Source organism: Lissotriton helveticus, chromosome 1_1 (genome assembly GCF_964261635.1).
Source record: "Lissotriton helveticus chromosome 1_1, aLisHel1.1, whole genome shotgun sequence".
In the NCBI taxonomy this organism is placed as follows: Eukaryota; Metazoa; Chordata; class Amphibia; order Caudata; family Salamandridae; genus Lissotriton; species Lissotriton helveticus.
In genome coordinates, this window is record NC_136057.1 from 933,642,071 (window position 1) to 933,657,244 (window position 15,174).

Here is a 15,174-nt window from a genome sequence, read left to right on the forward strand (position 1 = left end):
TTGAAAAGGTTCGACATAACCTTGCAGTCCTTAGCAGAATGATCTGGGAGTACAGGCAGTCCTTATGTTGGTCATCCATGTGCAGCCTTTTCTTACCACAAGAGCCACAGGCTCTAAAGACACCCTTCTTTGGAGTGTCAGCCATAGTGTATAGCTTTCACTTGAGGAAAAACAGGAAAATATTCCAAAATACTGAAGAAAAAGCTGTGAAGAAACAAACCTGAGCAGAGCTCAGGGGAGACTCCCTTACCACAACGTGCGGTAGAAAATCTGAGGGACTGAGGCTCCTGCCAGGAGGGTTCTAGAGGGAGGTGACAGCTGATTGGCTCTTTTCTAGAGTTTGGTCCTTTTTACAAAAGGACATGGATATGTTACTAATGTGAGGCCTTTAGGCCTAATATTCTCTATATGTCTATAGGACATTACTATATTTATGAACTGGAGACTCCCATCCTGACGACGGGGAATGATTCAGGCGTGTGAATCTATGAAAGACACCCATAATACTGGATAATCGTTTTTTCCCCCTAATTTTCCGGCTCTGAGTCAGCTAATGCAGGGCGCAGCGGTGCCAGGGTATGGGAGAGGGGAGGAGCAGTGCTATGTGCACTTTTAAATGTGCATGTGTGTTTGGCCGGCTGTCTCATGCCCGCCAAACACACATCTATATTGTAAAGCCGAGCTGGAGAAACTGCACAAACTTTCTGGCCTGAATGCAGCGTCTTTTCAGCTAGCTCAGGCCAAACCGCGCACTGCTCTCCTAAGATGAGAGCAGCGCGGGGATTGCATAGGAACTCTGACAAGTGTCTGCTGGGAGCAGGAAGAGCACAGGAGGCACGAACCGGCCGCTGCTTAAGGTACTTTTTTTCTTCATTATTATTATTATTATTATTATTATTAACAGCCCCCCTCCCCCCAGCACTCCCCCCTCCTGTGCTCCCACCACCTGGCGAACCACCCTTTGTTTGTGACGGCTGCCACTGTGGCTCACCCGCCTATAGTGTAAACTATGCAATATGTGAATTATGCTCGCACGCACAGGTGATAGTCTCTGCAGAGCTGCCCACAAACATTACAGCATACATCTGCCTGTAATGGACTATGTAAGTGTATGCTACTCGCACACATTAGTCACTTGTGCACACTTTGCTCTGTGTGTAATGTATACCATGCATGCCGAATGCACATGCAGGGCTAGATAAATTATGTAATATCTATTTTATTTTCATTGCACTTTTCCCACATTTAGATTATTTTTTAACCTACATATTAGATCTTCGGACACCTGCCCTGTGACAACTAGCAAATTGGAGCCCTTTCCCACATTTTCTTTTCCAGGATGTCTAATCCATTTGGGTGTACCACAAGTGCTGAGAATAAGATCAGTGCATTTCTAAACGCTTGTGTATGTCCTAAAAGTAACAACCTGGCATTTGGTGGCATAACTTGTATTTCCTTGGCCACTCATCAAAAACTTCGGCATAAGCACACCGTTTGTCCAATGTGAGTTAACATTTACATACTCTTAATGTGCATTATTACTATTCATGACAGACTCGGGCATATCCAATCAGAGATGGGAGGGACAGGAGGGTTATTTGGCCTGGGCCTGAGAACCAAATGGGCTTCCAATGTAGACGTGTTAATATTTTGTCTTTTAGTAAAGCTAGAAGCGGTGGCTCATAAGTCTAGTTGTCCTACATGTGTAAAGTTTCCTTGGCCTGTCTGTACCAATAAGAGTGATTGCACTTTAATGCATACATTACACTAATGCTTCCAGGTGTAAGTCTGATTTACGTCAATAAAAACCTCTGCTAAAATGCCCGTCTATTATTTTTCTTTTGCGATGTTCCTCCTAGCTGTCCACAGTTAAGATTGACACCTCTTACATTTGTTACATGAGAAAATAAAATAAAAATAGAGGGAGTCGGCACCGCTGTTAAGAGCCTGCAGGAGCACGAGTGTGGTGCACTAAAGGCTTTCAGGCACGAGGACGGTCACAAAATTGAACCTTTAAATGTACAATGCAGGCGCTGATGGAACGGGTGAATCACATTCTTCATGGACAGTACTGTTTTGTAAAGTTAGTATGCTGCTTTCATTTTCCTGTATTACACAAGTTTTACCATTTTCTCGCAGGCATGTTCTGTAAGTGCTCTCACGGAGAAGGCTCACCATTGATTCTTCTCATTATGCACAGAAATTAGATGCTATTCAACAGTCTTGTTAAACATGGGCTGAAAGGGAGTGTGCTCTACTGTGTCAGAAGTGTGAGATACTTGATACTAGTTCCAGAAGAACTCCCTTGTGTTACAGTCCATCTCTAAGCCTGTGGACTGCCATTGACCAGAATACTCTCACAGCTTGCCTTTAGAAAGAGGTGGGGGAGCAGCACCTTTATCTGCCCTTTCCCTGAGCTGTCTCTTGGCTCCATACGCATGGAAGTCTTTGACCAACAAGACCACGGGAAGGACAGTCCTTCCAATGTGCTTCCTGCTCTACTCGATTGGGAAGAGTGGAACTGTTCATCCAACCATTTGCATGGCTCAGGATCCCACAAGAGGAAGCGTCATACACTAGCAATACACATTTTTTGGAATTTGAAACACTGGTGCAAGAGAGACAATAAAATAAAGAACCTTGTAGTAGTTAAAAGAGTCATAATCATATTAACTGTCTTCTATATTGCTTGCACTTTGTAAATCTGTTGTTTTGGGGTAATATTTTTAGGTGTTATTTGTACTAAACTCAATGGTAATGGGCATTGGTAGGATGTCATTCCTTTGTAACTCTGGAAATATATCGAGCCTCCAGGACACAGATAAAGTTTGCTAAGTGTTTGAAAAGTTAGTTGGGTCATTTGTTATTGGATCATCTCTTCCCAATTCCCCATCACACAATATAGTACATGCCAAACTCACTGTAGGCTCTGTGCATCTTGTACTCAATGACTTCTAGAAATATAGTCTATTTATACTGAAAACGCACCCACCCCTCACATACGTTCACTCAAGTATTAATGCTTTTCATTGTGCATTCAGATGACATCTGGCGAACTCCAGGGTAAGCCTTTCCAATGATATTGGCCACCTCTACAGTTTATTCTTGCTCTTAGAAATAGATCTTCGTTCCACGAATGAACACAGAACGTACCTATGCATATATAGCAGGGCCACTGGAATTATGATATTGTGCAGCTGCTGCATTTTTTGCATAACTATGGAATTACATTTGCCACATAACCCATCATCTGCAAAATAACTTTCAGATTTTAACAAAAAAAATAGTTTTTTAGCTGAAATGGTTTAAAAGTTATAAAAACACAGCAACACCTGTTGCTGTGCAGTGGAAGGACCTTTGCAAAGGTTGACTGGTCACCTTTTGTTTGCTTATTGCTATATTTTGAGTGTTAAATTGGTTCTATCAAGTTACAAACTATGTCCAGACAGGGTTAAGTGTAGGAATGACAAAATAATGAAGTAATACTATCACATAATATGGTTCATTATGCCTATTAATTTGCCTTTTCTTGCTGTATAATTAAGTTAACCCTGCCACATAATTTGGCCCTCTTCTGTCGCATAATTCCAGTGGCCTTGGACATGTGGATCACAAAGATTCACATGTGCAAGGGAATTGTGTGGGAATGTGTGAAGAGTGTAGGGTCACTGCAGTATTATTTCCTTGGTTCATTGAAAAGATTAACACGTTATAACCAGAAGCAATACAGACAACATTGTAGTAAAATTACTTTTTACATAGATGTTTTGCTTTTAATCAGTCTTGATGTATGAACCAATCATAATTTCTGAAGATAATTAGTTGGGTGTATGATTTCCATTGAGACTAAGTCATGCTTTAAGTTGTGCGCATATGTAACATCTAGGTTTAAGGCATTTAGTTATCTGTCCTTCAGAAAACGGAAGCTCAATGTTTAGGAAAGTCTTTGAGATAATTTGGGCAGAACAGCAATAAGAAACCAATGATGCTAGAATGCGAGGATTAATAACACTGCTCACCCCAGGATTAATACAGCGTTCCACTGCAACCCACTCCAGAGATGAATTCAAGCACCCAGTCACAGAAATTGAACTAGGTTCAGAGAAATGCAGTGAAAGCGGGAGAGATCCAATAGGAAGTGCACAGTGGTGCCCACTTAGAAAACGCAACATAAGGTAATAGCTAGACATGGGATCCACCACCCCAACTCTATATACTTCACTCTTAAACATTAGCCATAATCACCCACCATAATAATTAACCTTCCATTATTCCAGACTCTGAGCTGACACCTAAGAGTCATATAAGGATGTCGGATAAAAGAAATAGAGCCCAGTCACACAGAATATACCCATAACCATATTGACAAAGTAACTTTAACCATGTGCCAAGAATGGCTTGTAGAAAAAATCTCAATACTACAAAAAACACCTGAACTAAAACAAATAAGTAACCATGAATTCCAACAGAAGATATTAATTAACTCTGTTAAAAAGGTGCTGAATGGGTCTCCAATTATATCTTTTTTTCTGATTGCTAGGTGGTCAGTGGCTCTGATGATTTTAAATGTCAAGTTGCCAGCCCTTTTCATCCATTGGGCTGTTCCTCTGCACACTACAGAATACAACATTGGGCAACGGGTCAGCCTACTTCACCCATTGGTTAACTTCAGAGTGAGTGACAGCATTCTGCTATTTCAGATGGAGCTCTAAACTAGTTCCCTGCCAGGGACTACTTTAGCAATATGTGCAATTTTAAACCATTTTTGACTTTTTTGCTTTTAGCCTGCGTTTTTGTTTTTAGATAGAAGAGGGGCTCTTAGCTTCCCAAACAAAACACTTTTGCAAAAACCACGGGAAAACAAAACAAGAACTGACAAAGCCAAAAAGGCTGGTGGGTTTTGTCAGACCTACTGGTTTTGCCAGTGCTTGTTAAAGACACTTTGCTAGTAGTCTTTGTAAAGGAGTGATGTGATAGCAGAACCATTAACCATATATCACAATTCATCATAATGTTGGAGTGAAAAACAGCCCAAAATATGCTGCACAATATCTGCAGCAGAGACACATATTGGTAGCAAATCATTGAAGTTCATGTATTCCAAACACGGCTAAAAAAGGAAACAAGCAACCTCCAAAAACTGCCCCCTGCACTCACAAAAGCCTGCTCGCGACCAACACTTAAAAATGCCAATCCTCCCCGCTGGCAACCAACATGATTTGAAGCCAGTCTGCGGCTCGGATTAGCTCATTTAACCGATGCGATTGCATTCCAGGCACAGACAGCTCCGCGCTGGGTTAAATCGTGGAGAGGTTTTCCGACACAATGGAGGGTAATTATGGATTTGTAATATGGCAGAGTAATGGTACAGTAAATGGCATTTCCCTCGTAAGCGACAATTAGCTCCATTTACTTGCCACATTTAATCGTCAGCCGTCTCCAATTTTCTCTTTGTGTCTAACAGTCTGTACGTCTTGTATAGTTATGCAAGGAGAAATGTAAAAAGAACACAAATAGGCATCTATTGTCTTTCTCCGCTCTTTGTTATAGAGCACAGGCTATGCTTTTAATTTCCTTTCCAGAACATGTCTCGTTTCCCAAAGATGAAAAGTGTTCACTTACCAAAGCATTTGCTCAGGTTGGTCTGTTTGTCGATGAAGACTTTAGCTGAGATAACGTTCCCAAAAGGCATGAACATTTGCAGGATGTCCTGGTCTCCAAACTCCTGGGGCAGGTGGTAGATAAATAGGTTTGCTCCCTCTGGACCTGCAGAGAAAGGAAGGAAGAGGCCTGAATTCACTATGGTTAGAGTTCTTTTTTCCACACATTCTCGTCATATACATTTACAGCACAATAGACGTCATAGGGCATTTTCTAAGACAGTGTTATGACTCATCAACTTCACATAGACAAACAAAATGAAGGCGATCTCTATTTTTAAGTGTATGCTACTGAGTACCAGAGACAACGACGTAATTTAAACAAAATGACTATATGTAAATGAGGAGGTAAACAGGGCGAAAATGTCCATCACAAGAAGCACTCAAAGCCACCAGTTACCTCTCTGGTGCAACAAAAGTGCAAAACCAGGAATTGCCAGGCACCACAACAAACAAAATTACTCTGTTATCAAGTGGGGGTGATTTTTTTTTATATAACAATGTGATTTTTTACAGAGATTTAAAGTAGGGATTGGTGTATGTTTCTTTAGAAGACCAAATGAAGATAGATTTTTCTACACTTATTGTTGATGGTAACAAATTACACCTATATAGGCATATATCTAGTCCACAAATGGCAAGTTCAGTACATATAGACTTTGACCAGCTAGAGATTCCAGCCAGCACGTGTTTTGCAGGCCAATCTCCTAAGGCTTAATCTTCTTGTACAACACATTTTAATGATTGAATTGAAAAAAATCCAATTGTCATTGTTAAGTATATGTTTCATCAACGGCAATAGGTTTAAATTTCAGCATCCTTTAATCCATGTTCCCATGTTGCTTCTAAAGCATAAATATCTTCATTAAGTATTCAGTAAATTATAGCTTGTTGCACCGTCACAAATCTTCAGTATTAGAGACTCAGGCTACAGTCATTCTAACAAGCTAGACCTCTCAATGCATCATATCTGTGACTGCCTTAACATGTAAAAAATTGCTGCTTCAATTCGTGGTTGCTTTTTTTTCAAAATGTAAGACCCATGATATGGTCCAGACAGAGGTTCTACTTCACAGGATTCAACAATAACAGCATCCCTGTCATAACCCATTTTGAGAGGGAGGCCCTTTGCTCAACCCAATATGGCAGGCTAACATGGGCTCTGCACAGCCTTTGACTACGCAAAGTCGGGGTTGGATGCAGAATTCACAAATATGAGGTAAGCTTCACGCTTGGAAGCATATCGCGAAGTCACAGTTTCCATGTGTCTTTAGAACCCCCAGCACCAAAACTGGAAGGGGTCTGCAGTACCTATCTTGGTACCGAGGACATCAGCTTCCATTTTGGGGTGTCTGAGATTCATTAATCAAAAGGGATTAGCAAGTTCTGTGACTTTTTTAATGTTAAAAAAAAAATTGAAAAACGTCCCTCTCCATTGAGGCCTGGGGATCAGGACGTGCCTAGGCTGGCCCCTCATATGACCTTTTTATGTTTTATGCAGGACATGGGAACTGTCCCCAGCATCCTGCAATGAGTGCTCCAAGGGAAAATATTCTCATGCAGAAGGCAATTTGATCTTTCAGATATGTGGTACTGCAGATTCGCAAGAGATGATAGGAGAAAAAGCTACAATTTCCAATCAGGTTGTTTAATTTGTTTAATCCCCTGGCTGACAAAGCTTATGAGAGTTCAAAATTGCAAAGCTATCCAAAAGTGTTACGTTTTAAAGGCCCCTTTGAACCATTTTTAAATGCTAATAAGTCTAAACCTACTGAATCGATAACAGCAAATCTAACAAAGCATGCTATATATGTGTCAAGTTATACTTTCATGTCAAGTTTGGTGTAAATGAGTTCAGTGGTTTGGGCTGTACGTGTGAGTAAAATGTCCTATGCTAGTTAAAATCTGAAAATTCTTTTTTTTACCACTTCCTAATTTTATCCCCAATGTATCTTCAAGAAACCTGACATCCTGAATCTTTGCTAAAATAGTAAATTGCCACATTTTGTGTAAATCCATTGACATGGTCAAAAGTTGGAGGCAAATGCAAAAATGGCTTTGCCAATAATGCATGGCGGGGTGCTCAGTAAACTGTAATGTATGAATATTAGTGCTCTTCTGTTTTTTAAACATTAGTCTTGTGTAGTTTCAACTCCTAAACAAGTCACTTTAATTTTTGATTTTTTTGTTTTTCATTTATTTCTAGTCTTTTTTTTTTAGTATAAGCCAAGATATTATTATCAAAACCTATACTATAATATCACTTTAACATTTGTTTTGTCAGTGAATTTCTGAGGCTTTTGTCTGGGCGCTGCATCTTTGTCACAGAGCCACTTCTCGAGGTACTAAAGATCATACTACCTGCAGCCTTCATACTGTGGTGAAAATATCAAAGATTACCCGTTTTCTAAAGCAAAACAAGTTCATGCACATAGGTCAATCCCTGGTGCACACAGTCTTCAATGTGATGTAGAAATTGTCATGCTGAGACAATTCTGCCTATTAAATCAAGGCTGCTTACAACACATTGGGGTACATTTATGAAGCTTTCACGGAGCGCAGCACAGCAAGCCACCTTGCTGCAATGCGTGAAAGGGGAAGGGTAGGAAGGTGGTGCATTTAACATTATACAATGCATTTCTGTCCTTTACTTGTGATGGCGCCCTTATGGCTGCCTACCACGAATGCGGGCACACTTGCACCATGGTGCAAGGGTTTCTGTGTTGCAGGCAAGATTGTTTTTGTGCAGGAAGTGACACTTTCCTGCAATAAAACAATCATCTGAGGTGTTTTCATCTTTCTGAGTGCCGTACAATGCCGCACATACAGAGCGAAGTAAAAACGAGGAGAAATAAACATATTTCTTCCCAGGGGAGGCATAGCTTTTTAATGCATTCCCAGGTTTACAACTGTTGAAAAATCTGGGAATGATCCGAAATCCATCAGCGGATACTTGGAAACACCCATGCATCAGTGCTTATTTGAGCCAATGGTTTCGGGTGCTCAGTACCAGCAATTATTTGGTTTCTGATGCTCTGTAAGGGCACGTAATTGTCAACACTGCACTTATGACAGGCTGCCACATAGTGGCACTACTCATCTAATTTAAAGATGAGCAGAACAACGGTTGTTTATTAATACAATATACTTCAGTTGGTAGTTGTTTTGGTACCGCCATTGGCAGCGATGACAGGTGCAAGCTGAGGCGGCCTCCTGGTCAGGGCCCTGGCACTTATTTTACAAATTAAGCAATGCTCACTCTCCACCCATGGAAAGTAGGTGGGTACCCCATTTCCCGTGCTGGCTCATTTGCTGTGTCCCAGGGAGTCCACCACTGAGATACAGCAGTTTCTCTGCTCCCGCTGGCTTAGAGCAGACTTGTGTTCTGTCGGCACTGATGCAGGCAGGGAAACAGAACAATAGATTGCTCTAGGGAGCAGCAAATATTGCTGCTCCCTCCAGGTGGGGACATGGTGCAGGAGGCGGCAGTCGCCAGGGCCATTAAGGCTACAGAAAGGGAGGCCATGCAGCCCCCCTCCCTTTTGTTTTAAATAACGGCACTGGGGGATGGGGAGAAGACCTTATAAAGGCTCAGGGAGGTGTCCCCATACCCTTTTTAAACACATTGGGCGACAAGGGATGCGGGTCCCTGGGTCTGTTTGGGGAGGGAGGGAGGCCACCCCCCCCCCCCCCCCTGCTCCTTATATATTAGATTGGGCCCTGGGGGATGGAGTCTACAGGTCTGAAAATGGCTTAGGGACCGTAATTGTTTTTGCTTTTGCCACGATCCCGCTGCATTGTGGCAAAAACCACCCAGTTGTTTTAATTTGGCTCTGGGGGGGTCCCTCTGGGTCTGGGTCCCCCGCCATGGGGCCTAGGGTGGCAAAGTATTCCTACCTGTCCAACTTAATGTTATTCTTTTTTTGTTTTGTTTTTACCTTCTGGACCAAATTTGCAGTCAATCTGAACATTTGTTGAAAAAAGGAAAACAAAAAGCACAGGATCCCATGCTTGAAATGAATAACCACTGCAGGATGGACAAGAGCCTGCGGGGACAGGTGCAAACTGTTTATAGATGAGCGGCACCTTCCCCATCCTCCCTGAACCTCTCTGAAGCCCCAAGGACCCTATCTCCCAAGGCAAATACAAAATTAAAGGGAAGGGCGTGAAAATTTGTGAAAAGGCAAGTGAGGTATGCAGCCCTTCCTCCTGGAACCTCGATGAGGCCCTGGGGATAATGCCTCCTGGGGCCAATATTTAATTGTAGGAGAGGGAGGAAGGCCCCTCTAGCCAAGCCTCTCTGAGGCCCTGGGTACACATTCCCCTAGAGCCAGCTCTATTGTTGTGTCACAGGGAGCCCACCCACAGGACACTCTTTCCTGCGTGCAGTAGAGGGTAAGGAACTGAGATTTGTACCCCCCCCAGAGGTAGCAGAGAAGAAAACCAACTCAGACACGGCAGGAGCAAAGACAGCTCCCACTGAACCCAGGAAGAGTACATGCAGGCAAGCTGGAGGGGTCGCAGGGCGCCTGGTCTTCCAGAGTGGCCCTAAATGTTTGTGTTGTGAGTGCCCTAGGTGGGAACCTGGGCATCCACCTAAGGCCCCAGGGAATGTGGGGGCAGTATTGGTTTGGGGAGGGGGCTGTTACATATGGTAGCAAAATATTACTTTATGTTAAAAAAAAAAAAGAACAAATTCACTGAAAAAACCCCAAAGATTAATGGGATGTACTAGTTAGGAAAAATGGCAGTTAAAACATACTTTTTTTTTTTTTTGAGTTCAAATATTTTTTTATTGAGCAAAAACAAAAATGATAACGGCCATAAGGCATCAGTAAAGTTACATTCGTATTGGAGTGACGCCGTGGTCAAGCATGGATCAGTGCATATAACACAATACATACATACATTAACGGAAAATAAAGCATAATGAAAACAAGAAGGTAACATCAGTCCGGATCTGTAAATGAGATGAGATGAATGAACAAATAAATGGATAAACAAATAAATAAATGAAAAGGTGAACAATAAAATATGCCATCATTGCAATCTTTACGTTTGTGTACGGTTCCGTAGTGCTCTCCATCCAGATCTAGTCAGATAATACTAGGCATACTTTGTCATCCCTGCACATTGTGTCTAAGTCTGGTAAGCCCATATGTACAATTCGTGCATCGGGCACCCCCACATTTACCAAGTGTTGATCTCATTGGTGGTGAATCATACTTTTTAAATGAATAAAACACTGATATTCACCAGTTATAGTTATCTCAGGTAACTCTAACTATACCCGTGCCCTCACCACATACTGCTTCGTACCGCACATATTACATCACTTATGATATGTTCTGTGACATCATTGAGAATGTCAGAAATGGGGGTCAATAGATGGCAACGGTATGCACCCTGTCCAAGTAGGGACCCTTCCTTCTAGTCAGGGTAAGGGAATCACACCCCATTGGTAGCTTGGCGCTAGCAGTCAGGCTTATCTCAGAGGCAATGTGTAAAGCATTTTTTAACTAAACACATAGTAACACAGTGAAAACACTACAAAATGGATAACACACCAGTTTAGAAAAATAGCCAATATTTATTTAATCAAAACAAAACCAAAAAGACAAAGATTCAAACATATACAACTTAAAATATAATTTTTGGAAAGATTACTGTAGCTTTCAGAAGACAATAGCTCTAACTGGGGATATCTCGACTGTCGTGACAGGTACAAAGGCAGAGTACGGCACCGACCTTGAGGCGCACGGGCCAGCCAAAGAGTCACACAGACCCCCAGAAAACCAGTACCTTTTGTGATGATACGAACAGTGGTGTTGCACGGCGTTGGGGAGGTGTTGCAGTACTTGGGCCGGGTGGTGAGGTATCTGTTTCTTACTGCTACGCAGGGGATGTGGGGCATTGGTTCTTTACTGTTGCACGGGAGGAGAGGTGTCAGTTCCTTACTGTGCAGGGGAAGTGACACGGCAGTGGTGAGGCAGTCCCTAACAATAGTGCAGCATAAGGCAGTGACCAACGTCCGTTATCGACTTTGTGATTATGTGAGAGAGGTGCTGGTGTTAGGGCTGTGATTAGTGCTCTCCACGAGTGGTGCCCTCGGATCGGGTACAAGCAGCAGCCTCGGTGACGAAGTCGGAAGTAATGCGGAGAGGCATCAGGACTGCAATGCTGTCGCAGTCAGTGCTGCACTCACCCAGCGAGCAGGGACCACAGAGTCTGTGCAAGTAGTGGCGTCAGAGATAGCGTCAGGAATCCTCTTCTTGAGGTTAAGCCCAGCAAACACCTCCAGTGGCGCAGAACTGGAATTGATACCACTTGGCAGGTCAGAACTCCCAGCAGTGGTGTTCAAGAATGCTGCTGGTGAAGTCTTTGTGTTCCTGAGACTTCTTAACAGGAGGCAAGCTTTACTTTAAGCCCTTGGAGAATCTTCTTATGCAGGACACAGCAAAGTAAAAGTCTAGTTGTTTCCACTGCCCACAGACAGAAGCAGCATCTGCAGGCCAACCCAGCAAAGCAACTCAGCAAAGGGGCAGTACTCGTCCCAGCTACTTTTGTGCTCTTCAACTTGGCAGGGTCCTCTTAGTCCAGAAGTGTTCTCGAGTTAGAGCCCCGCTACCTATACTACTTTCAGCCTTTGAAGTCTGCAGGCTTCAAAGAAAGTCTCTCTCGCTTAGTAAAACAAGTTCTGTTCTCTCTAGTCCAACCACACTACAGGGGGTGGAGAAAGCATTGTAAAAGGCAGACACAGTCCTATTCCGGTGCAGTTGACAGCTCCTCCCACTACTCTAGCTGAGGAGACCCATCAGTATATGCAGGGCACACCTCAGCTCCCTTTTTTGTGGCTGTCTCGAGTGAATGCATAAAACAGCCCCTGTTAGTCTAAACTAGACATTGATTACCCAGGGAGGCAGAGGCACAAAATGGCAAAGCAAGAAATGCCCATTTCCTAAAAGTGGCATTTCCAACCACACAATGTTTACCACCTTTACTAAAAGATGAATTCTAAAATCCTGATCTCAGGGAGCCCAAACTACAATTCGCTAGCTATTCCCAATTGAAAGTTACACTTGTAAGATGTTACAAGGCTGCTCCAATGATAACTTATAGGAGGGCTAGTCCTTGCTATCAGGACATGTCCTACCTTTCACATACACTGCACACAGCCCATGGGGCATCTTGAGCCTTATTTAGGGGTGCTTTATATGTAGTAAAAGGGAAGGTTTAGGCTTGGCAAGGGGGTGCCCTTGCCAGGTCAACATCAGTTAAAAACTGCACTTGCAAACACTGCAATGGCAGGCCTGAGTCAGGTTTATAGGGCTACAAATGTGGGTGGTACAACCAGTGCTTTAGGCCCACTAGTGGTACAAAAGGGGGTGGTGATGGACAGAGCATCTGAATCAATCAAACAATCACACCCAGTCAAAAGATCTGGGTTTAATCCATCACCGTTCTTTAGCCCACTCTGCCACCCCAGTTCAGACATGGTTATATGCAAATCAGTCTGACCCTGTGCCTCATGGGAACAGTCCAGCCCGAACTGCCAAGCCATGTCTTCCCTGGACCGGAAACAAGCTTCCGAGGACCGGTTTTAGGCCCACTAGTAGCATTTGATATACAGACCCTGGGCACACCCAGTGCACTTTACTAGGGACTTAACGGTAAATCAAGTATGCCAATCATGGATAACCAATCGTAATTATAATGTACGCGGAGAGCATATGCACTTTCGCACTGATTAGCAGTGGTAAAGTGCCTAGAGTCCTAAAGCCCAAAAATGAGGGTTTAAAAAATAGCAGGCAAAAGGCAGAAATTCTGGGGATAAAAAGGATCTGGTACAACAGAGAATATGACTGCAACATCTGAAATGACATGATTAATATCATTTATGACAAAACTGTGCATCGTGGTGGCACCCGCATACGTATTAATATTACTTTTTTTACAGGACAGAGGACTGAGTCCTTGAGTCCTAAATTGGCTTCCGTCACATCTTTGTTTATGTGGTGGCAGCCAATCAGATCATATCTCAAGATCAACTGGCTCCATGGATCTTCTGTGGTATAAAATATACCTTTTTTTAAATGTATTTTTCAAAAGTACTGAGCAGACTTACACCAAAATCACACAAAAGCACAATTCCTGGACCAAGATCTTGCTTTCTGCCAAATTTGGTATAATGCCATTCAGCAGTTCAATTTTCCTATGGGAGAAGGAATGTGGACTTAATGACTTATTGGCATTGCCACTGCCATTTGATGATGGTGTACAGCTTAGGAAAGATGCTATATAGCATGGACAAAGTATATAGAAAAAAAGCAAAAATAAGGCAACATTTTTATTTACCGATCGGAGAGTATCTGTAAATGAAAAAATGAAACAGAAGTAGTGCAAAAGAGGAGTTGGCAGAAATTTGCTGAATGGTCGTCTCCAAACTTATTTTTAAGTGAAGGTGATCATTGGAGGGCTACGGAGGAGTGGGGTGGGACGATACAGGGAATAAGAGGGGAGTGGGGGAAAGCAGCACACTAAGGCGAGCAATAACAGGGCAGAGGGAGAAGCACAGAAGAAAGAAAGCAACATGGGTCACACTGAATCAGGAAGGCTGGCAGGGGTAAAAGCACACGAGAAAGAGCTTGCAACACAAGATATGAAGCATTATGGAGCACGGGTTGGGTATTTGTCTAGAGGAGAAGCACATGAGGGAGAGAGCTGGAAAACACAAGGACTTTCATGGAGTACTTAGCAAAAAGAAAACAGTAGTTCCATAAACGTGAGCAGTAAAAGAATAGAAGCCAGCCAAACCAAGAGATAGTAAAGATGCTGTGGTTGAGCAGTAAGACAAACACAAGATGGGGAAGCTGGGGCAAGGGAAGACATTGAATAAGAATCAAGTAAAGGAGAGTGACAAAGCCAACCAATAGTAAACAAAGGGTGGGCTGTAACTCCCTGTAAATTCTTCAAAGGCCCACAAAAGGACTTTTGCAACTAGATAATTTGCCTTGTCTGGTAAGCTTGACCTAAAAATGATTCCCAAAAATTAAGGAAGCTTTGCTCATTTGCAAAATCATACTTAACAAGCATACATTTGATTTACAAAACTCATTAGTAAACCTGTTCTACAGCCCCACTACATTTTAAAATGCATGTGTAAAGCGCTTCGCTTTGCCTGAAAGTGTACTTTTGTTAAGAACTTAGGAAGCTAGTTCAATAAAAGCACATTAGTGTTTTAACTACACTCATTTATGCTCTAAATACACTATACCAAACATTAAGCAGATCTTCACAAAATACATTTTTATCCTGGATATTGCTGGTAATGGAGAACAATAATGGTGACAAATGTAATAATCATACATCCTAATGTAAGTGATTTCTAATAAGGAAACTACTTTATTTACAATTTGCAAACTACTAACCCGAGAGCCATTCTAAAACTCAAGTTCAAAGTAAGTTTATTCGGTTTCAAAAAAGAGAACCATAAAGTGCATAAAATCAGCAGTAC

The 15,174-nt window shown here is 42.4% G+C and overlaps 1 protein-coding gene across 24 annotated transcripts in view; it reads right to left on the reverse strand.

Annotated features, from left to right (window-relative positions):
• The window catches only part of CELF2 (CUGBP Elav-like family member 2), a 1,322,506-nt gene that overhangs the window by 20,315 nt on the left and 1,287,017 nt on the right, over window positions 1-15,174 (reverse strand). For 14 of the 24 annotated variants that reach the window (XM_078676914.1, XM_078676806.1, XM_078676874.1 and 11 more), the window contains one exon: window positions 5,623-5,790. In XM_078676914.1, the coding sequence (XP_078533040.1) occupies window positions 5,623-5,790 (168 nt within the window). The remainder of the gene's footprint in view (window positions 1-5,622; window positions 5,791-15,174) is intronic. The other 10 variants (XM_078676820.1, XM_078676897.1, XM_078676933.1 and 7 more) reach the window with 1 other exon arrangement.